Source organism: Scyliorhinus torazame, chromosome 8, assembly GCF_047496885.1.
Source record: "Scyliorhinus torazame isolate Kashiwa2021f chromosome 8, sScyTor2.1, whole genome shotgun sequence".
Taxonomy (NCBI): Eukaryota; Metazoa; Chordata; class Chondrichthyes; order Carcharhiniformes; family Scyliorhinidae; genus Scyliorhinus; species Scyliorhinus torazame.
The window spans coordinates 233,143,621-233,169,435 of NC_092714.1; the positions used below are offsets into that span (position 1 = coordinate 233,143,621).

A 25,815-nucleotide genomic window follows, 5' to 3' on the forward strand; every position below is an offset into this window, starting at 1 on the left:
ATGCCTTTTGCTTTTTTATTATTGCTGCACAGACTTTACCTCTGATTCCTCTCCTGTGTTGCTTCCTGTAGACTATTTGCATTTATTTTTTACACCGTCATTGTTCGTTTCCATAAGACCATAAGACATAGAAGCAGAATTAGACCACTCTGCGCATTGAGTCTGCTCCGCCATTCAATCATGTCTGATATATTTCTCATCCCCATTCTCCTGCCTTCTCCCCATAACCCCTGATCCCCTTATTAATCAAGAACCTATCCATCTATCTTTAAAAAAAAGAATTTTTATTCAAATTTTCACAAAATATCAACAATAAAATACAGAAAGAAAAGAACAACCCCCCCCCCCCCCCCCATATACATAAATAATAAATTAACAACCTTCATCAACACAAAGGCAAAAATACACGCCCACTCAAGAACCCGCCCGCCCCCCCGCCCCAGGTTGCTGCCGCTGCTGACCATCTTCTAAAGTTCTGCCAGGAAGTCTAGGAACAGTTGCCACCGCCTGAAGAACCCTTGTACTGATCCCCTTAAGGCAAATTTCACCTTCTCCAACTTAATAAACCCTTCCATATCGCTGATCCAGGATTCCACGCTTGGGGGCCTCGCATCCTTCCACTGAAGAAGAATCCTTCGCCGGGCTACCAGGGACGCAAAGGCCAGAATACCGGCCTCTTTCACCCCCTGCACTCCCGGCTCCCCTGCAACCCCAAATATTGCGAGCCCCCAGCCCGGCTTGACCCTGGAACCTACCACCTTCGACACCGTCCTCGCTACACCCTTCCAAAGGTCCTCCAGCGCTGGGCAGGCCCAGGACATGTGTGTGTGATTTGCTGGGCTCCCTGAGCACCTAGCACACCTGTCCTCGCACCCAAAGAACCGACTTATCCTTGCCCCGGTCATGTGAGCCCTATGCAGCACCTTAAATTGTATGAGGCTGAGCCTCGCGCAAGAGGCGGAAGAGTTCACTCTCCCCAGGGCATCTGCCCACATCCCCTCATCAATCTCCTCACCCAACTCCTCCTCCCACTTACCCTTTAGCTCCTCCACCGAGGCCTCCTCCTCCTCCTGCATCACCTGATATGTTGCCGAGATCCTTCCCTCTCCAACGCACCCCCCCGACAACACCCTGTCCTGGACCCCGCGTGGCGGCAGCAGTGGGAACTCCACCACCTGCCGCCGAACAAACGCCCTTACCTGCATATATCTGAAGGTGATCCCCGGGGGGAGCCCAAATTTCTCCTCCAGCTCACCCAGGCTCGCGAACTGTCCGTCCACAAACAGGTCCCCCATCCTTCTAATACCTCCCCTGTGCCAGCTCAGAAACCCTTCTCATCCTCGGGGTCTTTTGCACCCATACAAACCCCATAACGCTCCTGTTAACCCGCCTGAAGAAGGCCCTAGGGATCAGGATGGGGAGGCATTGGAACAGGAACAAAAACCTCGGGAGCAACGTCATTTTAACTGACTGCACTCTACCCTCCAGGGAGAGTGGCAGCACATCCCACCTCTTAAACTCCTCCTCCATCTGCTCCACCAGCCTCGTGAAGTTAAGCCTATGCAGGGCCACCCAGCTCCTAGCCACCTGGACCCCAGGTACCTGAAACTCCTCTCCACCCTTTTTAGCTGGAGCTCACCAATCCCCCTCTCCTGGTCCCCCGGGTGCACTACGAACAATTCACTCATCCCCATGTTAAGCTTGTACCCGGAGAAATCTCTAAACTCCCTAAGGATCCTCATCACCTCCGGCATTCCCCCCACCGGGTCCCCCACATATAGCAGCAAATCATCCGCATCGAGCGACACCCGATGCTCCTCCCCACCCCGCACCAGCCCCCTCCAGTTCCTCGACTCCCTCAACCCCATGGCCAGGGGTTCAATCGCCAGTGCAAAGAGCTGGGGGGACAGGGGACACACCTGCCTCATCCCCCGGTGTAGCCGGAAATACTTTGATCTCCTTCTGTTTGTGGCCACACTCGCCACCGGGGCCTCATACAGCAGCCTCACCCACCTGACGAACCCCTCCCCGAACCCGAACCTTTCCAACACCTCCCACAGGTACCCCCACTCCACCCTATCAAAGGCCTTCTCCGCATCCATCGCCGGCATCATTATAACATTCAAGAGCCTCCGTACGTTGGTATTCAACTGCCTCCCTTTCAAGAACCCCATCTGATCTTCGGTATGACCTGCGGCACACAGTCCTCTATCCTCATGGCCAAAAGCTTTGCCAGCAACTTTGCGTCTACATTTAAGAGTGAGATCGGCCTGTATGACCCACACTGTAGGGGTTCCTTGTCCCGCTTCAGGATCAGGGAAATCAGTGCTCTAGACATCGTCGGGGGCAGAGCCCCCCTTCCCTTGCCTCGTTAAAGGTCCTTACCAACAGCGGGCCCAGCAGGTCCGCATACTTCTTGTAAAATTCAACCGGGAACCCATCCGGCCCCGGTGCTTTCCCCGCCTGCATGTTCCCTATCCCTTTGACCAACTCCTCCAACCCAACCGGTGCCCCCAACCCCGCCACCTGCCCCTCCTCCACCCTCGGAAACCTCAGCCGGTGCAGGAAGCGACCCATCCCTCCCTCTTCCAGTGGGGGCTCAGACTGGTACAGTTCCTCGTAGAAGTCCCTGAAGACCCCATTGATACCCACCGCACTTCGCACCATGCTCCATCCTCCATCCCTAACTCCCCCGATCTCCCTAGCTGCCTCTCGCTTCTGAAGCTGGTGCGCCAGCATACGGCTCGCCTTTTCTCCGTATTTATATACCGCCCCTGCGCCTTCCTCCACTGTGCCTCCGCCTTCTTGGTGGTCAACAAATCGAACTCAGCCTGGAGGCTACGCTGCTCCCTCAGCAATCCCTCCTCCGGGGCCTCCGCGTACCTCCTATCCACCCTCACCATCTCCCCCACCAACCTCTCCCTCTCTCTCCTCTCCCCCCTCTCCTTGTGTGCCCTAATGGAGATCAGCTCTCCTCTGACCACCGCCTTCAGCGCCTCCCAGACCACCCATACTTGCATCTCCCCATTGTCATTAGCCACCAGGTACGTCTCTATACACTTCCGGACCCGCCCGCTCACTTCCTCGTCCGCCAACAACCCCACCTCTAGGCGCCACAGCGGGCGCTGGTCCCTCTCCTCCCCCAACTCGAGGTCCACCCAGTGCGGAGCATGATCAGAAATGGCTATCGCCGAGTACTCTGTATCCTCCACCTTCGGAATCAGCGCCCTGCTCATGACAAAAAAGTCAATCCGGGAATAGGCCTTGTGAACATGGGAGAAGAATGAAAATTCCCTGGCCTCCGGCCTTGCAAACCTCCATGGATCCACCCCTCCCATCTGGTCCATGCACCCCCTCAGCACATTGGCCACCGCCGGCCTCCTGCCCGTCCTAGACCTAGAGCGATCCAATGTCGGATCCAGCACCGTGTTGAAATCCCCCCCCATTATCAGGCCCCCTGTCTCCAGGTCCGGAATCCGGACCAGCATGCGCCGCATGAACCCCGCGTCATCCCAATTCGGGGCATATACACTGATGAACACCACCTGCTCCCCCTGCAGCTTACCTACCGCCATTGTCTGCCACAATGCTCGACGCCTCGAACGACACTCTCTTCCCTACCAAAATCGCCACCCCCCGATTTTTTTGCATCCAAACCCGAATGAAACACCTGCCCTACACACCCCTTTCTCAACCTTACCTGATCCGCCACCCTCAGGTGCGTCTCCTGAAGCATGGCCACATCCGTCCGCTTGACCGACCCATTCAGTCCCCTTACATTCCAGGTTATGAGCCGGATCAGGGGGCTACTTATCCCTCTCCCCCGCCGACTAGCCATATCCCTTCCTAGGCCAACCATGTGCCTGCAACCCCCCCCCACGGCCTGTTCTCCACAGCGGCAGACCCCTGCCCCGACCTCCTCTACCAACTCCAGCTCCCCCTTGGCCATTCCAGCAGCAATCCGGTCCCCACCCCCCCGCCCCAGCTAGGTCCCCCCCTAGCTGCATTGCTCCCCCCATTGATCTCCCGTAAGTCAGCTGACTCCTGCTGACCCTGGCCACTCCCGCCACTCCATCGACCCGCCCCAGTGTGGAGCTTCTCCTCCCCCCACCCTGTCCACCAGCGGGATCTCGTCCATTCCATTCCCAACGCGGGAGAAAAAGCCCGCGCTTCCCAGCTCCGGCCCTGCCCCTTCAGCCCTAACGAGGGAAAAAAAGCCCGTGCTTTCCACTCGCCCGTCCCCGCCTCCCCTGGCAGAGTACCCTTTCCAGGCCCGGTCCTACTACCCCCAACTCAGGCCCCCCCCCCCCGCGGGGCCCCATCTCCCCTACCGACCATCAACCCCCCAAGCAGTTTGCCTACACCACCCCCCCCCCCCACGAGCCCGCCCGGCGGACCTAATTAAAACAATGCCCAATCAACCCCCAAAAAACAACCCCCCCCCCCTCAAAACCCAATCCAACAATCCCCAACCATCCCTCCACCGCAACCCCTCTTCCCCGACCCTTAGTCTGAGTCCAGTTTTTCGGCCTGAACAAAGGCCCACGCCTCCTCCGGGGACTCAAAATAGTAGTGTCGATCCTTATAGGTGACCCACAGACGCGCCGGCTGCAGCATACCGAACTTCACCCCCTTCCTGTGCAGCACTGCCTTCACCCGGTTGTAACCGGCCCTCTTCTTCACCACCTCCGCGCTCCAATCCTGGTAGATCCGGACCTCCGCGTTCTCCCACCTGCTTCTTGGCCCACCTTAACACACACTCTCGATCAGCAAACCGGTGGAACCGCATCAGCATCGCCCGCGGCGGCTCACTGGGCTTGGGCCTCCTCGCCAGCACTCGGTGGGCCCCCTCCAGCTCCAAGGGGCCCTGAAAGGCCCCCGCTCCCATCAGCGAATTCAGCATGGTGACCACGTGGGCCCCCACGTCCGATCCCTCCAGCCCCTCCGGGAGACCCAGGATCCGCAGGTTTTTCCGCCTCGACCAGTTCTCCATCTCCTCGAACCTCGCCTGCCATTTCTTGTGGAGCGCCTCGTGTGTCTCCACCTTCACCGCCAGGCCCAGGATCTCGTCCTCATTCTCTGAGACCTTCTGCCGGACCTCCCGGATCGCCGCCCCTTGGACCGTCTGGGTCTCCAGCAGCTTATCGATTGAAGCCTTCATTGGTTCCAGCAGCTCTGCTTTCAGTTCCTTAAAACAGCGCTGGAGAAGCTCCTGCTGCTCTTGCGCCCACTGCCTCCACGCTGCCTGGTCTCCGCACGCCGCCATCTTGGTCCTCCTCTCTCGCACATTTCTTTGCTTCAATGTCACTTTTCTAATCGCCCCACTCCTGGTCCACTCCATACACTATCGGGGGAATGTTGCTGTCCCTTTCCCACACCAGGAAACGTTGAACAAGCGCTGTTATGGGCACTAAAAAGAGCCCAAAAGTCCGTTTCTAGCGGGAGCTGCCGAACGTACGATTTAGCTCCGCATAGCCGCAACCGGAAGTCCCTATCTATCTGTCTTAAAGACACTCAGTGATTTGGCCTCCCCAGCTTTCTGCGGCAAAGAGTTCCACAGATTCACCACCCTCTGGCTGAAGGAATTCCTCCTCATCTCTGTTTTAAAAGATTGTGCCTTTTGTCTGAGATTGTGTCCGCTGGTTCTAGTTTTTCCTACAAATGGAAACATCCTATCCACGTGCATTCTATCCAGGCCTCGGGGTATCTTGTAAGTTTCAATAGGATCTCCCCACCTGCCCCTTCTAAACTCCAAGGAGTACAGACCCAGAGTCCTCAACCGTTCCTCATATGACAAGCTGTTCATTCCAGGGATCATTCTTGGGAACCTCCTCTGGACCCTTTCCAAAGCCAGCACATCTTTCCTTAGATACACGGCTCAAAACTGCTCACAATACTCCAAATGGGATCTGACCAGAGCCTTATACAGCCTCAGAAGTACATCCCTGGTCTTGTATTCTAGCTTTCTTGACATGAATGCTAACATTGCATTTGTCTTCCTAACTGCTGACTGAACCTGCATGTTAACTATAAGAGAATCGTGAACAAGACCCTTTGTGTAAGATGCACATTTAGAAAATAGTCTATGTCTAAATTCCTCCTTCCAAAGTGCATAACCTCACACTTTTCCACATTATATTTCATCTGCCACTTCTTTGCCCACTCTCCTAGCCTGTTCAAATCCTTCTGCAGCCCCCTTTCTTCCTCAAAACTACCTGTCCCTCTACAGATCTTTGTATCATCTGCAAACTTGGCAACAGTGCCTTCAGTTCCTTCTTCCAGATCATTAATGTACATTGTGAATAGCTGTGGTCCCAGCACAGACCCCTGAGGCACACCACTAGTCACTGGCTGCCATCCTGAAAAAAACCTCTTTATCCCCACTCTCTGTCTTCTGCCCATCAGCCAATCCTCTATCCATGCCAGGATCTTACCCTTAACACCATGGGCTCTTAACATAGTTAACAATCTCCTATGCGGCACCTTATCAAGGCCTTCTGGATATCTAAATAAATCACGTCCACTGATTCTCCTTTGTCTAACTTCCTTGTTACCTCCTCAAAGAACTCTAACCGATTAGTCAGACATGACCTCCCTTTGACAAAGCCGTGCTGACTCAGTCCTATTTTATCATGCACTTCAAAGTACTCCGCGATCTCATCTTTAATAACGGACTCTAAAATCTTACCAATGCCCAAAGTCAGGCTAACAAGCCTATAATTTCCCGTCTTCTGCCTCCCTCCCTTCTTAAACAGTGGTGTTAGATCCTTCATTTTCCAGTCCTCTGGGACCCTTCCTGCCTCCAGTGATTCCTGAAAGATCACCACCAATGCCTCCACAATCTCCTCAGCTATCTCTTTTAGAACCCTGGGGTGTAGTCCCCCCTGTCCAGGTGACTTATCCATCTTCAGACCTTTCAGTTTCCCATGAACCTTCTCCTTAGTGATGGACACTGCACTCACCTCTGGCCCTTGATTCTCTTGGAGCTCTGGCATCCCACTGGTGTCTTCCACCGTGAAGACTGATGCAAAGTAATTATTCAGTTTGTCTGCCATTTCTTTGCTTCCTATTATTACTTCTCCAGCCACATTTTCCAGTGGTCCAATGTTTATTTTTGCCTCTCTCTTACCTTTTATATATTGAACAAAACTCTTCCTATCTTCTTTTATATTACTAGCTAGCTTGCACTCATATTTCATCTTCTCTCCCCTTTTGCTTTTTTAGTTGTCCTCTGCTCGCATTTAAAGGCTTCCCAATCTTCTAGTTTCTCACTAATCCTCGCCACTTTGTATACTTTTTCTTTTGCTTTTATGCTGTCTTCAACTTCCCTCATCAACCATGGATGCCTTGTCCTCCCCTTAGCATGTTTCCTCCTCCTTGGGATGAATTTCTGCTGTGCCTCCCGAATAACCCCCAAAACTCATGCCATTGCTGTTCCACTGTCTTCCCTGCTGGTCTCCTTTTCCTAACAACTCCCTCATGTATTTGTAGTTACCCTTATTTAATTGTAATACCATTACATCGGATTCCAGCTTCTCCCTCTCAAACTGCAGGGTAAATTCTATCATATTGTGGTCACTGCACCCTAAGGGTTCCTTCATCTTAAGATCCCCAAGATTCCGTTTCCTTGCATCTTGGATTTCATTTTTATCTACACCAAACAACATCCCACGCATTTTGCTGAAATCTCCCTCCCAGATCCCTCTGCCCCTGGCCTACTTCTTCCCGACAATATATTACCCCACCAAATTTTACATAATTGGCAAAGTTGAAGAGTTACATCATAGCCTCCAAATCATTAATGCACACAACAATGAAAACAATAATAATCCCACAACTGATCCAATTGGCACTCCTCTAGACTTAACTACAGTTGACTTACCAACTGAGTCAGTTCATAAAGATTCCTCCCATTTCCAACCTAGCTACCACAAAATAATCTACGTGATGCTGCTGCATCAATTGGTATTACTAATTGTTCGGTACTTTGTTCTGCTGCGTCTGTCTGGTCAAATTAGTTGTCATGCAGGGGTGGCACGGTGGAGCAGTGGTTAACCCTGCTGTCTCACAGCGCTGAGGATCCGGGTTCGAACCTGGCCCTGGGTCCCTGTCTGTGCGGAGTTTTCACTTTCCCCCCCATGTCTGCGTGGGTCTCACCCCCACAACCCAAAGATGTGTAGGGTAGGTGGATTGGCCATTCTAAATTGTCCCTTAATTGGGAAAAAAAAAAGAATTGGGTACTCTAAATATAAAAAAATTAGTTGCCATGCAGGATCTGTTAATTATAGAGCTAGGCTTATTAGTTATCATATTTCACTTGTCCCCTTTCAGAATAATTTCTACTATTTTAACCACCCCGATGTCTAGAATTCCCTAGGTTATCCTTTGATCTTTTTTATAAATTGGTACTGTATTTGCTTCTCTGCAGTATTTTGGTACAATTCCTTTATTCAACATTCCACTTAAAATGCGGAAAGATAATATTTGAAAAGCTTTTTGGCAGCCATCTTGCTTTGGCAGTAAACCAAGCACATAAAAACCTAAAGAAATTCCATATTCACAACAAAATTGTGAGAGAGAAAAACTTAACCAATTCAGTTGCTTGTTTTGTGTTTGAAAAATTTCCAGATATATTTACATCCAGAATCTCTCTCATGTATCTCGGAATTCAGTTGATAGGCTTCCCACAGTATCACATGACAGCAGGCAAGCCTCATTCCGGCAGCAGATGACAGCTCCCAGAATGCATCAGTGCCACTGGGAATGCATTCTTGTGGCAGGAATACGGCTACGGAGGCACCGTAGCACAGTGGTTAGCACTGCTGCTTCACAGCGCCAGGGTCCTAGGTTCAATTCCCAGCTTGGGTCACTGTCTGTGCGGAGACTGCTCGTTCTCCCTGTGCTGCATGAGTTTCCTCCGGTTTCCTTCCACAAGTCCCAAAAGACGTGCTGTTAGGTGAATTGGATATTCTGAATTGTCCCTCATTGTACCTGAACAGGCGCTGGAGTGTGACGACTAGGGAATTTTCACAGTAACCTCATTGCAGTGTCAATGTAAGCCTAATTGTGACAATAATAACGATTATGGAACGCCAAATAAATACCTAGGGAAGCTTATTGGAGCACAAGTAACTTCTCCTTTAAGGTAAACTCCAATTTATTTCCCTTTGTGAAAATAACAGCTTGAACTTTTAAGCCCTGATGTAACTTTGACTCCAAGTGTAGAGTTAACTATGTGATTTATAACAAACAATGGTCCAACAATTTTTATGTTCGTTATGTTGAACCCAACCGTGCAACTCTCACCGGACTCAGTCTCAGACTCAGTCTGAGAAAATGACTACTCTCAGCCTCAGAACAGATGCAATTCTGACTGGGAGGTGACTTCTGCCCTCACCCATGGCCTTAGCTTTTAAAATGGTTCCATTCCTGGCCTCCGCCTAAGATTTTGCTGCTCCAGGTTGCAAAGTATGGGAAATGAACGTCCCTCCATTGCTGCATGAACGCGAGCCTCATTCTCTGCTCCATCCCCACTCTTACTCCTAACTCCGCCCAGCAGATACATACACTCGCTCAATGTTACATTCACTCCCTGACTGCTTTGCTCCCCTTGAAGTCTTTCATTTGTCACACTCCCTCTCAACGCCCACTACCGTGCATCAACTAGTGAACAAGAATAAAATAATTGAGCCAACTTACCACAATTAAACTCTTGTACTGTAACTGTTACAATAGACCGTCCCTGCAGCCTTCTGGGATGCTCACAGGTAGCAGCTGTCTGGGCGTTACCGTGTTCAGCATATTTCTTCAGCAGTTCTGCCAGCCACATTAATTCACAATCACAGATCAGTGAATTGGAATCCAAGCGACTGTAAAATAAAGTTATAATAGAAATGTTGTAAACTCAATGCCGGACCAGTTCAGAGTACACAGCTCAACTGGTTAGGGAGTGTGAGCTTCATTTTATTCAGCATCCTGGAAGATGTATTCCTATCAACAAGGGATATTTAATCTGCTTGTGAGTCACATGTAACAGCTCAGAAGCTGGTTCTTCTACCAAGTATATTTCATGTTTGCTTGCCCGTTTAAATGCCTCGAGGCACTCTTGGCATTTTTAGCTATTTGATGGATTAATCCTGAATCAGAATACCAAAAACCATTCGCACCGCCAGATTTTACTATTCCATTGCTTTCTTGGCTGTACCCAACATTGTTGCCTGTGTCCTAACCCGCACCACGTTCTGCTCATCCGTTACCCATCATCCCGGGGGTTGGGGAGGGGAGGTGGTGGTGATGAAGAACTTTTTATACACAGAGAATGTAACTCACTGCCTCCGAGGATGGTGAAAGCAGAGGCAATCAATGATATCAAAAGGAAATTGGATGGGAATTTGAGGGCATTAAAGCTGTAGGGTTATGAGGACAAAGAGGGTAATATGTGAGTGGACAGAGGGGATATGTGAGGCGATTACTCTACTGGGTAAGCTGACTAATAGGCCAAATTGGCCTTCTTCTCTGCTGTTATGACTTTGGTATGATGACCATATAACCTGTTATCTGTCAAGGCTGATCTTTGATATGCCCCCTCAGGGTCATGAGTTTAATGATTGAAAAAGCATTGAAACAAAGAGTGTTTATCCATTCACGGGACAATGCATTACATTATTTAAAAAAAAAATAATATGACTTACATTTGAGAAATCATGTGAAGAAATCTTGTGAAATATATCACCATACCTTCACTGTCGCTGGGGCAAAATCCTGGCACTCCCTCCCTAACAGCACTGTGGGTGCACCTACACCTCAGGAACCTCAGTGGTTAAAAACGGCAGCTCCCCACCACCCTCAGAAGGGCAACTGGGGATGGGCAGTAAATGCTGGCCTAACCAGGGATGCCCACATCTTGTAAATGAACTTTAAAAAACTTAGAGTGGTTTGGATACTAACAGGAGGGCTCACACATTCCATTTAAATTCATCACCACAATTACACACATGGATCCTAGACTGTGCCTATTTAGGGAGAGCTGTTCATTTCCAAAATTCAGTTTCAACTCAAACCCAACATAAAGTAATTCTATTTACTCCGATTAAATTACCCAGTTTAGGTTGGCAAATCAGGAATTCGTCATCAGTGCATCTCCCAGAGATCGCGTGCACATTATGTCTGGTGGAGGCTGGTTCACCTCCAAGTTTGGAGCTGGAGGATGGGGCCCACTGCCTACCTGTCAATTCTAGCCCATGATGAGCAGAATCCGCTTCATCATAAATATAAATACCCATCCATCCTACTTCAAATTGATTTGTTAGATTAATAGATGGCTGTATTAGATTAGAAAAAAAGGTGTAATTCTTCATTTACACAGTTAACCGAGTTTCTCAATTTTCTGTGATGATTGATAAACAATTAGTTTTCCAGCAACGGATGAGATGTGATAATTAGTCAGTGTGACTGACTGAGTCGATTTTACAAGCCCTCCCGTCACAGTGACAGATAATAGATCAATTCCCAAAACAACTCGGCAGGAAATACTTATATTGTTCTTTCACCCATATCTAAATCTGTTGCTAAAGGCAGATTAATGACTTCAATTTTGGGGCACTTACTGAACACATTCGTGCCAACTGGGTTGACTGACAATAGAGTTTTCTTCGGGGAAATGATTAAGCAAAGGGACACACCATGGTTATGTTCCCATTAAGAGATTTCTACTCCACTTCATGCTGTTTTTCTGTTACAGTACCGCAGTGTTAGTGCTGCTGGCTCCTGACAGACAGTTTGCATGGCAGTCAACCAAAGTAAACTTACTGGTTTTGCTAAGGCTGGCCACACAAAAAACATAAAACAGTGGCAGATGTGTAAACCCAAGTAAAACTGAGCCTGCAAATCATCAATGGTTCACAGAAGCTGAATTTAAGAGCATAAACACCAGGAAATGGTTCATGGGTGCCAGGCTCCTGGAATCGGACTCAAGAAAAAGGAGAAACATAAAAGCTATTTAAGTGGTTGGCATGTAGTCAACTGTTTTTCCAAATTCCAGTCAAAATAAATGCTGATATACTGGCAGCAATAGACCATCACCTGGAATGTCAATGGATCTTGGAATACTCAGCTCTACTACTTTGGATCACTGTAGTGGGAAAAGCCTAATCTTTATTGCCCACATGTAGTATGGGGCAACTTTCAAAAGCAACACCGTACTTTCAACACACAATACTCTAGCTGTGGCCTAACCAATGTTTTATCCAGTTCCAGCATAACCGCCCTGCTCTTAAACGCTATGCCTGGGCTAATAAAGGCAAGTATACCATTTTCTTTTTGAAGATAATGCCCACTAATCAGAATTTCTGAAAGAGATTTTCACCTAACTTCTCCATTAACCTTAGCCCAATAGCAGAAATCTTGGAGAAACTGCATTGATATAGTTACTCTGCAGTTTCCACCAATCATTGGTCAATGGGACAGCAAATCCTGTGGATATCCTACCCTGCATGGTTCAATCAGCAAACGAAATATTGCAGAAATCCAGCCCTTTCTCCATTAGCACTGTAGTTTAAGGGTGGGAGGAAATAACGATCTCTTCATAATTTTGTTTTCTTCCTCTCGCGATGTAGGTGCTGCTGAGAAGGAGAACATTTAATGCCCACCCCCAATTGCCCTCGAGAAGGTGGTGGTGAACTGCAGCAGTACATCTGATGCAGGTACACCCATCATATTCTTAGGGAGCGAGACCTAGGATTCTGACCCAGTGACAGTTAAGGAACGATGTAGTGGGAGCAGCACGGTGGCTCAGTGGGTTAGCCCTGCTGTCTCACGGCGCCGAGGTCCCAGCTTCGATCCTCGCTCTGGGTCACTGTCCGTGTGGAGTTTACACATTCTCCCCGTGTTTGCATGGGTTTCACCCCCACAACCCAAAGATGTGCAGGCTAGGTGGATTGGCCACGCTAAATTGCCCCTTAATTGGATAAAATGAATTGGGTACTCTAAATTTATTTTGAAAAAAAGGACCAATGTAGTTTCAAGTCAGAAGGATGTGTGACTTTGTGGGGAAATTGCAGGTGATCTGATGATCTTGTTCTTTTAGATGGGAGGAGATGTTGGGAAGGTGCTGACGAAGGACACAAGGCAATTCCTCGCCAAATCTCTTTCCAAACACCTTCCATTGTCATCTCAACAACCCACAGTAGCCGATAAGGGGATAAGTGTCCATCACCACAGCAGTGACTGCATTTACTGTGCCACTTTGCTTTAGTGTCACACTAGTTACAAATGTTTTTGACTGAAGCTGGACTTCCCTCTTGCTCCACCCATGGGGGTCAGCTATGCAGTTGTTGAATCGCTCTGTATAAGCATTCAACCCCAATTTCCAAATAGCCTGCATTTGTTTCTCCCTTGGCGCTGCCATTCTGAAAATTGGGCAAGGTAAGGAGGGTAGTTTTCAACTACTTCACCTTGGCAAATAGTGGACCCATTCAGGAAGACAAGTGAATACAAATACACTCAGAAATTCACAATAGCTCGTAACCAATATTGTTACTTACAGTCTTTTCAATGATTCAAGTTGGTGGAAGGTTCCTGGATGTATTCTTGATAGTTTATTATTGTGCAAGAACCTGCAAAATGAAATAGAACATATTGATTTAAAGAGAAGTGCCAGTTATTTTGAGACAAACCACCCTATACATGTTCAGCTCAGAAGAAATCAGATGATGGGCGAAATTCTCCGGAAACGGCGCGATGTCCGCCGACTGGCACCCAAAACGGTGCAAATCAGTCGGGCATTGCGCTGCCCCAAAGGTGTGGAATGCCAGCTGGCGGAAAAGGCCTTTGGTGCCCTGCCAGCTGGCGCGGAAATGACATCTCCGTGCGGCGCATGCGCGGGAGCGTCAGCGGCCGCTGACGGCATTCCCGCGCATGCGCAGTGGAGGGAGTCTCTTTCGCCTCCGCCATGGTGGAGACCGTGGCGAAGGTGGAAGGGAAAGAGTGCCCCCACGGCACAGGCCCGCCCGCAGATTGGTGGGCCCCGATCGCGGGCCAGGCCACCGTGGGGGCACCCCCCGGGGCCAGATAGCCCCGCGCCCCCAGGACCCCGGAGCCCGCCCGCGCAGCCTTGTCCCGCCGGTAAGGTAGGTGGTGTAACCTACGCCGGCGGGACAGGCATTTTAGCGGTGGGACTTCGGCCCATCCGGGCCGGAGAATCGTGGGGGGGGGGCCCGCCAACCGGCGCGGCGCGATTCCCGCCCCTGCCGAATATCCGGTGGTGGAGAATTCGGCAACCGGCGGGGGCGGGATTCACGCCAGCCCCCGGCAATTCTCCGACCCGGCGGGGGGTCGGAGAATCTCATCCCTTATTCCAGGCAGCTGTAGTGCTCTAGATTTAGTTAGAACATTCCCAGCAGCACTCTTAGGCAAAAAGGCAAACAAATAATTGTTGAATACCAATATAAAAACAGATTTAAATCAGAACTTCCACCTTCCACCATTTTACCCAACATATTGGGTTGGAATCTCCGGTCTCCCCGTCGTGTGTTTCTCGACGAGGCGCCGTTCGCTGACAGCGGGTTTCTATACTCCCACCGCTAGTCAATGCAATTTCCCATTGAAGCCACCCCACACCGTCGGGAAACCCGCGGGTGGGGTGCCCTGCTGGCGGGCAGAGTGAATTCCGAGGGTTGGAAAATTCCGGCCATTATTTATTTTAACGGCAACAAGAAAATAACAAAGAGAAAGTTTTTAAAAGAATGTGCTGTGTATTTCCACACCGGTGAATCCTGGGGTGTAATTTAGAGACCAATGTGTTTGGTCGAAGTCAGAAGTATATCAGAAATGTTAAATTAAGCTGTTTGCACTGTGCTGATTCAAAATGGTCATTTTGGAGAAGAAAAAGTAAATCGGCAAAAGTGATTTGTACCAAAAAGCTGTACTCACAGTCTTTCAAGTTTAGGAAGATCACTAAAAATTTCAGATTCTAACACTTCTATATTATTGAAGTGAAGGTACCTGTTGAGCATAAAGAAAATTTGATTATAGAAACTACAGCCAAAAATAGGTTCAGTGAGCTCTTCAACTGAAAATATCCAATCTCATCCCACTTTCCTGCCTTTTCCAGCTATTCTTTCATAACCTTTCTTGACAAATATTTATCCAATTACCTTTCAAATTATGTGACAGTCTTTATCTCAAGAGGGGAAGGTAGCATTGTTATCTTCTGGGTCTAGTGATCCAGGGTCCCGAGGACACGAGTTCAAATCCCACAATGACAACTCAGAAATTTAAGTCAGGTAACAAAATAAATTTGGAGTAAAAGGTTAGTCATGAAACTACTGGATTGTCAACAAACTCCACCTGATTCACCAATGTCTATAAGGGAAGGAAATCTGCTGTGTTTATATGGTCTGGCTTACATGGGACTCCAGAAGCTAGCTATGTAATTGATTCTTAATTGCCTTCTGAAATAGCCGAGCAAGCTAGTCCAGAATGCGCAATAAATTCTGGCCTTGACATCGATGCCCCCACCCCATGAATCAATGAAGAAAAGTATAATTTGTAAACTCACAGCTGTTCCAGGGAAACCAATCCCTTAAATGCTTGTGCCTGAATTGTCTGGATTTCATTTTTGTAAAGGTAGCTTTAAAAAAAGAAAGAGAGCTTGTAAGACAATAATTCATTTTAAGTAATGCATTATCAAGTCATGTATCATACTTATTGTAGGCCTGATGTAGAAACAAACAAATAGCGAAAAATGAATTTCTGAGGGGAAATCTGCCACTCACGCTTTAACTTTGAGTAGAGCCAGGGAAATCTGAAAAAAAGTGGAATTCCCATTGAAATTCACCCCACAGTTTACCTGGATAACATATATTTGATCTGGATAACACTCTATATCTAGAGCACTGGGGAGAGTTCCGTAAACTCCCATTCTTATTTCGGATTGCGGTTTCAAACATTTATATGGCCGTCTCATTCATATCTTCCTCTGCGTCCTTGTCAGAGTCACTTCTCGACACCCTGCGTCTTAACTTCTAAGTACATAAAGGTCAAGTTAGAAAATCAGCAAAACCCGATGGCCGCAAAAGTTTCATTTGCTGTATTGCGGGTGCAGAAGTGCTCGGCTCATTCCAACGTAAGCAGCAGGAACACCTGTCACGCCATTTGTGTCAGAAACGTGGATGATTTTTCTTCATTCTTTGGGGAGAAATTGGACACCATTGTGGTTATTTACTTATATTCTGCTCCTAAATGCGGTAAGTTGTTTTAAATTACACCAATGCTGTCAAAATAACAAAGAGGCATTCCCTCCTCTAAATCTACATCATTCACACTGATATTTCTAATTCTTGTCCCCACAGTTAATACTGATAATACATCCTTAATTCCGCCCCACCCCACTTCCCATTGGCATTGTTCTTCTCCAATTCTTCCCTCACCAAGTTTTGATCCTTGCAGTAACTGACACAAGCCATGGGCATGAATTCCTGAAACAAACCCCCAACAAAGTCCCACAAATGAGACTAATGTGTAAAATTAAAGTGCATAGAATTAGGGGTCGTGTACTGAGAAGGATAGAAAACTGGTTGGCAGACAGGAAACAAAGAGTAGGAATTAATGGGTCTTTTTCAAATTGGCAGGCAGTAACTGGTAGGGTACCACAGGGATTAATGATTTGGATGACAGAACAAAATGTTATATCTTCAAATTTGCCGATGACACAAAGCTGAGTGGGAGGCTGAGCTATGAGGAGGATGCAGAGATCCTTCAGTGTGATTTGGACAAGTTGAGTGAGTGGGCAAATGAACGGCAGATGCAGTATCATTTGGTTAAATGGGAGGTTATCCACTTTGGTAGCAAAAACGGAAAGGCAGACTATTTAACTGAACAGCCATAAATTAGGAGAGGGTAATGTGCAACGAGACCTGGGTGTACCCGTACACCAGTCACTGAAGGTAAGCATGCAGGTACAGCAGGCGGTAAAGGAGGGAAATGGTATGCTGGCCTTCATTGTGAGAGGATTTGAGTACAGGAACAGGGATGCCTTGATGCAATGATACAGGACCTTGGTGAGGCCACACCTGGAATATTGTGGGCAGTTTTGGTCTCCTTATCTGAAGAAGGGTGTTCTTGCTATAGAGGGAGTGTAGCAAAGGTTTACCAGACTGATTCCTGGGATGCGGGACTGACGTATGAGGAGAGATTTAATTAGTTAGGATTGTATTCACTGGAGTTCAGAAGAATGGGGGGGGGGGAAGGGGGGGGGGGGCGGAATCGCATGGAAACCTATAACAATCGAACAGGACTAGACAAGGTAGATGCAAGAAGGATGTTCTCGTTGGTGGGGGTGTCCAGAACCAGGGGTCACAGTCTGAGGATACGGGGTAGACTATTTAGGACCGAGGTGAGAAATTTCTTCACCCAGAGAGTGGTGAGCCCATGGAATACATTAATACAAAAAGTAATTGAGGCCAAAACATTGCATGTTTTCAAGAAGCAGTTAGACATAACACTTGGGGTGATGGGGATCAAAGAAAATGGGCGGCACGGTAGCACAGTAGTTAGCACTGTTCCACTTGTTAGGTGAATTGGACATTCTGAATTCTCATTCAGTGTACCTGAACAGACGCCGGAGTGTGGCAACGAGGGGATTTTCACAGGAACTTCATTGAAGTGTTAATGTTAATGTTAATCTTTTCCCCCTTCAACCTCAATTCCCACTGGCCTACTTCTCATCATTCCCTTCCCAATGTATCTATATGCCTGCCTTATGTTAATTGCATATCAATTGGGTATTAATTGTATTTAAGTGGTGGACATGAAATATGTATAGGAACAGGCTTGTTATTTGGAGGTGCGTGATATGGAATGGCTGTCTCTGTAAATAAAAGCTTAGAAGTGGACAGACTAGGCAGTGTTCCATCTTTCACTGCCTTGCTATCCGAGTTCTGAAAGCCTGATCAATATGAATTGCGAAGGGGGAAAATATTGCGCTGAAGGTCCAGTCCATGTGCACTTACATACACGGGCTAGTTTCTAGCTCTCTGCTGTTTTTACAGCATGCGTGTGAATATTGAGACAGCTTGTATCAGTGCCAAGATATAGAATAGACCTGTTAACACAAATGATCAGTTACGCTTTGTGCTGAGTTGGGACTCAGCCCACAATCTGGTCATGAACATTCCTTACGCACACAAACACTTTGGAAGTTTGTGGAGAATAAAATATCCATCTGAAGATTGCAACATGTCTGGCAACATTTATCAAAAAGATACACTTCTGTGTCATGTCTAGTGATTTGGCCACCCAATGATGTAGCTGTTTTGTATTATCCACATTTAATAAGTACAAGGATACCATGTCTGTGACACAAATACTTGAGGTATGAGTTACATAGCGATCAATATTATCTTACAGCAAATAAGCATTTCGTAAATGTATCCCACTAAACAAGATCCTTCATGCATTCAAATTATACAGCGATATTGCGATAGTGAAACAAGATCATAGAGAACTGAATCATGCCTTCCTTCTAATAGAAGGTGCAACCCACAGCAAGTATTTCCAGGTGCTTTTAATGTAAACTCACAGATATTTCAGATTTCCCAACTCCTCAAAGGCCCTCCGTGGAATTCTCTTAATCTGGTTATTGTTGAGCAGCCTGCAGAAACAAAAAGGTTCAGTAAATAAATTAAAAAGTAACATTGATTTGGATATATTATAAAGATTGCATTGTTTGTAGATAAAACAGGGAGTTGGGGGAATTCCACCTCTCACACTGCTAAACCTTGAACTTCCAAGCTTTTGCCACAGTGATCACTTAGTTGTGCACAATAATTTGCCCTGTCTCGTACTACCGATAGTAAAAGTCTTCTGTTCTGATTCAAGCTTTTGCCATCGTTGGGGACATGTGTTCAGAGCAGAAATTCCAAAATTCAAAAACAAACGAGTGAATAAAATACATCAACTGAAATAGGACAGAGATGCCTGGACATTATGAGATGGATTATCTGGAGAGATTAACTTGGCAAAGGCTGCATCTGTCCCCCTCACAACTCTTGATAATCGCATGCAGGAGAACCTCAGGTCAAGGAGGTTCGAGACATAGGGGCGGGGATGTAGTCTAGTAATGGCCATCTTGATGGCCATTGGCAATGTGCGCCTACCTGGTCCATTGGGGCGGATGTTGTTCCAGGAGGCTACAGAAAGCAGCAATGCATATATTATGAAATCCTGAGACCCTTGGGACACTGGTACTTACACATAGAAAGAACTGATGTTCTGCCTGTAGACCTCATTTAAGCTCCATCTCAGAGTCCATCCTGTTTGTCCCATAGAGCTGCGCGTGGCTGAAAGGGAAAGCAGCTACTCATCCTCTTGTTCCTCACAGGAACAAGGAAGAGCTGCATGATCTACTTCCATGCCACAAAAAAGGCTGACAGCAGGGAGTGCAGAATAAGGGGCATTATGTCCAAGACAGTTGAACAGACCTCCAGATGCTGACAATCACTTGTCAAGCATTAAGAGCACAGAAGTCTGGGGTCAGCAACTTTTCACTTGGGGATGTCTGCAGTTCTTCAGTTTCACTGTTTGAAGACTTCCCAGCCTGTCAGTCTCATTGAAGTGGCATTTTCCCTGCTGCGCTCTCACCTGGTTGACCGAGGCATGTTCCACACAGTTCGGGGAACCTGTGCACATTAAAGCCAGAATTCAGGGTTAAATCCCGAGTAAACTGGGGATTTAAATATTCTAATCACTTGCCCAACAGCTGGTCAAGAGTTTCCCACTCGCCTACAACCCCATCTGGGTTAAATCCAGAAGTGATTAGAATCATGTTGCCTTCCTGAACCAACGCCACATTGGGCTTTAAATCCCTGCCCACAACTGCATCTGGACCGGTGTGGGAGGGGGATGGGGAGAGGGAGAGGCGAAGAGAAGGGGAAAGAGTCTGGACGGAGAGAGAATACTGGGAGCCAGGAGAATCTAGCTTTAAGCAGACGCAGCATATTTAAATGCTCATTTTAATATTTAAATATGCTGATCTGGTTTATGCCCAGCGAGAGCATGAATCAGATTTTGTCACCTGCAGTGGGCTGAGAGCATCGTCTGTTTCGAGGCCCCCCCACTTTTCGCCCGGCATAGCGGGATGTGTACCAGGTGCAACGCAGCTAGAAACTCGCCGCCATTATTTTCATTTAACGCTTGTTAAATCTTATAAATGGTGCTCTATTATAGAATCGCAGAATCTCTACAGTACAGAAGGAGGCCATTTGGCCCATCGAGTCTTCACCGACCCTCCGAAAGAGCACGTCACCTAGGCCCAATCCCCGTAACCTCACCTAGCCTTTGGACGCCAAGGGGCAAATTAGCATGGCCAATGCACCTAACCTGCACATTTTAGGACTTTTGTTTTGGAGTGGTGTAAATTACTCACTGGCAGAAAATCCATCCAGAACTAACAGCTGTTGTGTCATTAACATAAAAATAACTTAATTTAAAATGATCCGATAGTACCCCCATTTCTGCACCTATTAGTTTCTCAAACGATGGCAGTGTTTTTGCCTCAACCCCTCTGCCGGCAAGTCTGTTCTGCATATTGATCACAACATGAAGAATAACTTCTGATTTAAGTGTTTACCTTTCATCAGTTTGAAACTGCTTTCCTTGTCCAATCCTCAGCTTAAGTGTAGCTAATATTCCAAATCTATTTTTTCTGTTTGCTTAAATATTTTATATCCTGTCATATGGTCACTTTCAAGTGTCTCCTTGCTAGGTTAATAGGTCCCGTTTCTCCCCTGCTGTTAGGGAGGGAGTCTCAGGACTTTCACCCAATGGTAGTGAAGGAAAGGCGATATTTTTCTAGTCTAGGATGATGTGCAACTTAGGAAGGTAATGTGCAGGTGGTGGTGCTACAAAGCATCTGTTTCCTTTGTCCTTCTAGGTGGTCAAGGCTGTAGGTTTGAAAAGATGCTGTCAAAGGAGCCTTGGTGAGTTGCTGAGTGTATTTTGTAGATGGTACACACGGTTGCTACAGGCATTGGTAATAGAGGGAGTGAATGTTGAGGTTGGTGGATGGAGTGCCAATCAGGCAGGCTGTTTTATCCTGGATGATGCCGAGCTCATTGAGTGTTGTTGGAACTGAACTCATCTAAGCAGGTGCAGAATATTCCATCACACTCCTTACCGGGGCCTTACAAATAATGGACAAGCCTTGGGGAGCCAGGAGATGTGTTACGCTCTGACCTACATTTAGCCATAGTATTCATATGGCTGGTCCTGTTCAGCTTCTGACCAGTAGTAACCTCCAGGATGTTCATGATGGAGGATTCAGTGATTTTAATCCCATCGAATGTCATGGGGAGATGGTTAGATTCTCTCTTCTTGGAAATGGCCATTGCCTAACACTTGACTGGTGCAAATGTTATTTGCCACTTATCAGTCCTAGTCTGAATGTTGTCCAGGTTTGTTGCATGTGGACATGGACTGCTTCAGTTCTTGAGGAATTACGAATGGGACCAACACTGGTCTAGGACTATGTTACATATCAATTTGGAATATTGTTGTGATATATTTTTGAAAAGAAGATATTTTTCACGTCTTCATTTGAGAACACTTTGTGGAATGTATTGTTCTACTCTCTGTAGTCAGAGGATATGCTGCTTTAGAAGTCAAGAACCTCATGCTGTGTAAAATGCAATGGATCACTCTGCTGCTACTGTACAATGCAGGTATACACATTTTTACAAGTGCAAAATAAACACTTTAACACTCTGCAAGTTCATATGCAATTCAATCAGGAGACGATAGTATTGTGGTCAAGGTGTTTCCTGTTATTGAAGGGCTTTTTTGAACAAGCAATTGCCAGTGTGCCATGTTTGATACAATGGACAAAAAGTTTGTGTATTTGCATGGTTTTTATAATTTGCTGTTTGCGTTCTTTGTAAGTGAATTATTAAACTTAAATAATCATTAACCTCTGTGATGACCTATGACCCGGAAGTAGCACAGTTAGGAAAATTTGTAATTTCCTTCAAATGTCTCTAGAATCTAATTGTTAACAGACTAGTGAGAGTTTGCACCTATTGTAAAGGAATCAATTGCAATTTTCTTGGATTTTAAGAAACAGTGATCCATATAACCTGATCATCCTTGAACTGGAAGTAGTAACAATTGGAAGAAAGTAAATGTACAGAAGGCATGCATGGGCAGGCACATGAGCGAGCTGCAGACAGACATGATTCTGCACACAGATGCAGGCACAGAGAAAAAACAGAGACAGAAAGAGGAACACAGAAATGTGGTGAAGCCAGGAAAGCTCTCTATGAAAAATTCAGAAAAAATAGAATTCTAGAAGCTCTTGGGAGAGTGAAGTACAAGTGAGCTGAGAAGGGAGTAAATTTGAAAAAGTGGGGCAAATAGATCAGGTATGCAAAAGAACTGGGGGTTTGTCTCTGAGGATCAGTAAGTGTGTGAGTTGAAAAGGAACCCTGGGAAGCCACACCATTAAGACTGATGTGGATAGAGTGGAAAGGGATTCGTAGGCGTACACCTCATCTATGTTAACTGTATCTGGGTCCTCAGATGGAATATTCCTGTCTCGAGGGCTAATCAAAAGAGTGTGAGATTGCATGTGGTGCCACATTTGTGCGGGCTGTGATGTGGGTGCTCGTGGTTGTGTAAAACGTAGCTTTGCTGTATCAACTATTTAAATTTAAATTTATCTTTTCATTTAAATTAAGTCGCATCAAATTTGCATGGGTTGGATTCCTGTTAAAGATACAAAAAGGCGAATCTTGGACATAATTTCTGAGCCTGGGGCCAGTTGGCAACATTGGTTTCCGGTTCATAATGCCTTCCATAAATCTCAGTTTTGATGAAAATAATCCTGGAGCTAGAAGTCCATTCTATTTAAATCGTCGACATAACTGAGCAATTCCTCGTCAGGAAGCTCCAGTTCATAAACGTCTAGGTGAACAACAAAGACAGTTCACTGAATAGATTCGCCAAAACCAGCAACAATTGGTGACTTGAAGAATCTGTTGTAATTGGGTTTTGGATTAAAACCAGGAACATCTTGGACCCATTAATACCAAATAGCATAGGTGGGACACGAGAATCAAGAATGGATCCTGACTATTTCACTACTCCATGTCATTTACATTTAGGAACTCCTCCCCCATTTCGGGACTATTAAGAAGACCCAATAGTGCTAACCAAATTTTGAACATTCCATCTGTGACACATTTCTTTACACTTCTCATGTACAAATTTCTATTAAATTTCATTGGCTCAGAATTCCCTCCTTGAGTCAGGTACAGTGAGCTCGTAGCTTGTCAGCCATTACTAGAACTTGATACAGAACCAGGTTTCACCAGCATTCTGCCTTGTTTTTCCCCCAACCACCGTTTGATGCTAGTTGGAGGGAGGGGAAAGGATGGGTAGAGGGGGTATGGGGGGGGGGGCATGCAGAGATGAGGGGACTGGAGTAAACACAGAACTCTTTCACTGCAAGTGTGAATGTCCAGAGGAGAGGGTGAGGAGGAGGTACGTTTACAGGTTACTCTGGGAATTCCACAGCAGAACTGTTGCGAGTCCCTACCTTAAGCAGGCAAAGAGGAGATCGTGCCTGAAAATGGCTTCCCTTTGAGTATAAAAGTTATTTTAATAAAGGCAATATTTTCTTCAGGATGAGCCATTGTGGTGCAAGAAACTAAGGGCAGTGACTGTGGACTGATCGTCCTAACCTTCTTCCAGGCAATAATGGTCTATCCTATCTGTGGCAATGGCCTTGAGGGGCATTTTTACTACAAATCAATGGGTGAGATGTATATAATAAATCTCAAATCCAAAGCCAAGCTGCTCACTTCCAGATGTAACAGAGTAGGGACTGGGGTGGAGACAGGATGGAGAGAGGTGAAAAAGATACAACCAACACACCCCGGCGGTGAATTGATCATTTGAATTATTTAACGAGGCTGCAAAGCTCAGTTTTTACCTGAGTCTTAAATTCAACCCTGATTAGCCAGGTTTCTTGGGCATCGGCCATCTTGGCAGCTAAAGGGAGAAAGAGGTTAGTGCTTTTCCAGCACTGCTACTGGGGCAAGAGCAGGGGGCTCTAACCCAGAACCTCAAAGCTAACCTGCTTTCCTCCCCACAATCAGACCACACCATGATCACTCCCTCAACTCTACAAGGTACTCTGCATCCCCCTATTAGCTACCCTGCACCCCATCCTCAATCCCCAATCGCCTCTGCCCCTGCTGCACACTTGCTCTTGAACCAAGGCCTATTTTGCAACATTCACAGTCCGACAGGGAGCTAGGCCGGCCAATAAGCCTGGTTTATGGACTGAGATCTTTTTCAATAAAAGCATGCACATCATGCAGTCAAAGCTCTATAGTAATTGGGGAAATAAGAATTTCCAGGATTCCTGCCCGAATCTTTTGGAACCTCACTCTGCTCTGCGATTTTGGATTAGGTCTGTGGGCAGATCAGGGTTCTGCTCTGCTGCACTTGTACATGAGTAGGACCCTGGATTTTCAGGCCCAATATTTTTGTACATCACAAAAAGGTGTTTTACAATCTGGAGAGCAGTATGTACGTCGTATCTGCAGAAGCTCAACCATAATTGTTAAGTTTATTTTCAGAATCATCAGACCACCATAATATCCATTGGGACATTTCTGTACAATAAACCATTTCTTAATTGCGGTATTATCATAACTGTAAGAACTGCAAGGGTTAATGAAGTGTCTAGAGTAGTCACTAGAGGGAGCTACAGATACAACTATATAAGGCAATGATGCTAAGCCTTGTGGGAGAGTGTGTGCAGGAGTTACCAAGAGAGAGTCAGAAGTACAGATAGTGTAAGCGAGTGAAGGTCATAGTTTATATCAGTAGTGATATTAGCTGTAGATGAGTGTAGTTTAAATGTTATTAATCAACTGTGTATCCTTTAGGAGTATGTGTTGAATCCAAGTTAGTACTGTTAATAAATTTATAGCTTTGTTTAAGTTCAAGCTATTTTGTGGTCTTTATGAACACTACACCAACCATCCTGAAATAAGCAACACAAAGAACACCACATGGTACCAGGAGTCTATTTCTATTAGTAAACAACAGTTAGATTAGGAAAGAATAGCATGAGGAGATTGGAGAAACAATACAGAAGTTGCAGAACTCAGAAAATCTATGAAGAAGACTAATCGGAAAATGGAGGATCTCAAGAAGCCTGACCACTTCAGGACACATGGTATACTATGCCAGAACTGGGCTTTCTTTAAACATCAGTTTGAAGTTTTCCTTTCTGCCTCTGTGCTTGAAAGTACCTCAGACCAAAGGAAAATAGCACTCCTAATAAATTTACTGGACCACAAGCATTAGAACCTTTCAATTTGTTTGAATTCAGTGCTGTTGAGGATGAAACTAAATACAACATGGTGCTACAAGAGTTTGATACACACTGCAAGAAGTAAGTGAATGAGACCAATGAGCGGTACATGTTCAGAAAACGGCTGCAGTTAAGAGAGGAGTTGGTAGATTCTTTCATAACAGTTTTAAAGTTGCGAGCACAGTCCTGTAAGTTTTCCTCAGTCTCCGATTCTAAGCTGCGTGATCAAGTTGTGTTTGGGATAAATGATGAACGTTTGCGCGAGAAAGTGCTAAGACGGCCGGTTTTACCGCTTGATGACGCGATTAATTTGTGCAAGGCCAACGAACAGGCATTGACTGAATATGCAGAGTTTGTGGCAAAAGAAAAGAGCGCGAAATGGGAAACGTAGCTGACGCCATTAATGCTGTGTCGCAGCTACGAAAACTGCGTACAAT

General features: G+C 46.5%; 1 protein-coding gene across 1 annotated transcript in view; it reads right to left on the minus strand.

The window, feature by feature from the left end:
* LOC140428455 (peroxidasin homolog) overlaps positions 1 to 25,815 on the minus strand; it is a 323,476-nt gene that overhangs the window by 119,365 nt on the left and 178,296 nt on the right. The window contains 5 exon segments of the mRNA XM_072514932.1: positions 9,700 to 9,869; positions 13,542 to 13,613; positions 14,929 to 15,000; positions 15,557 to 15,628; positions 18,578 to 18,649. Coding sequence (XP_072371033.1) covers positions 9,700 to 9,869; positions 13,542 to 13,613; positions 14,929 to 15,000; positions 15,557 to 15,628; positions 18,578 to 18,649 — 458 coding nt within the window.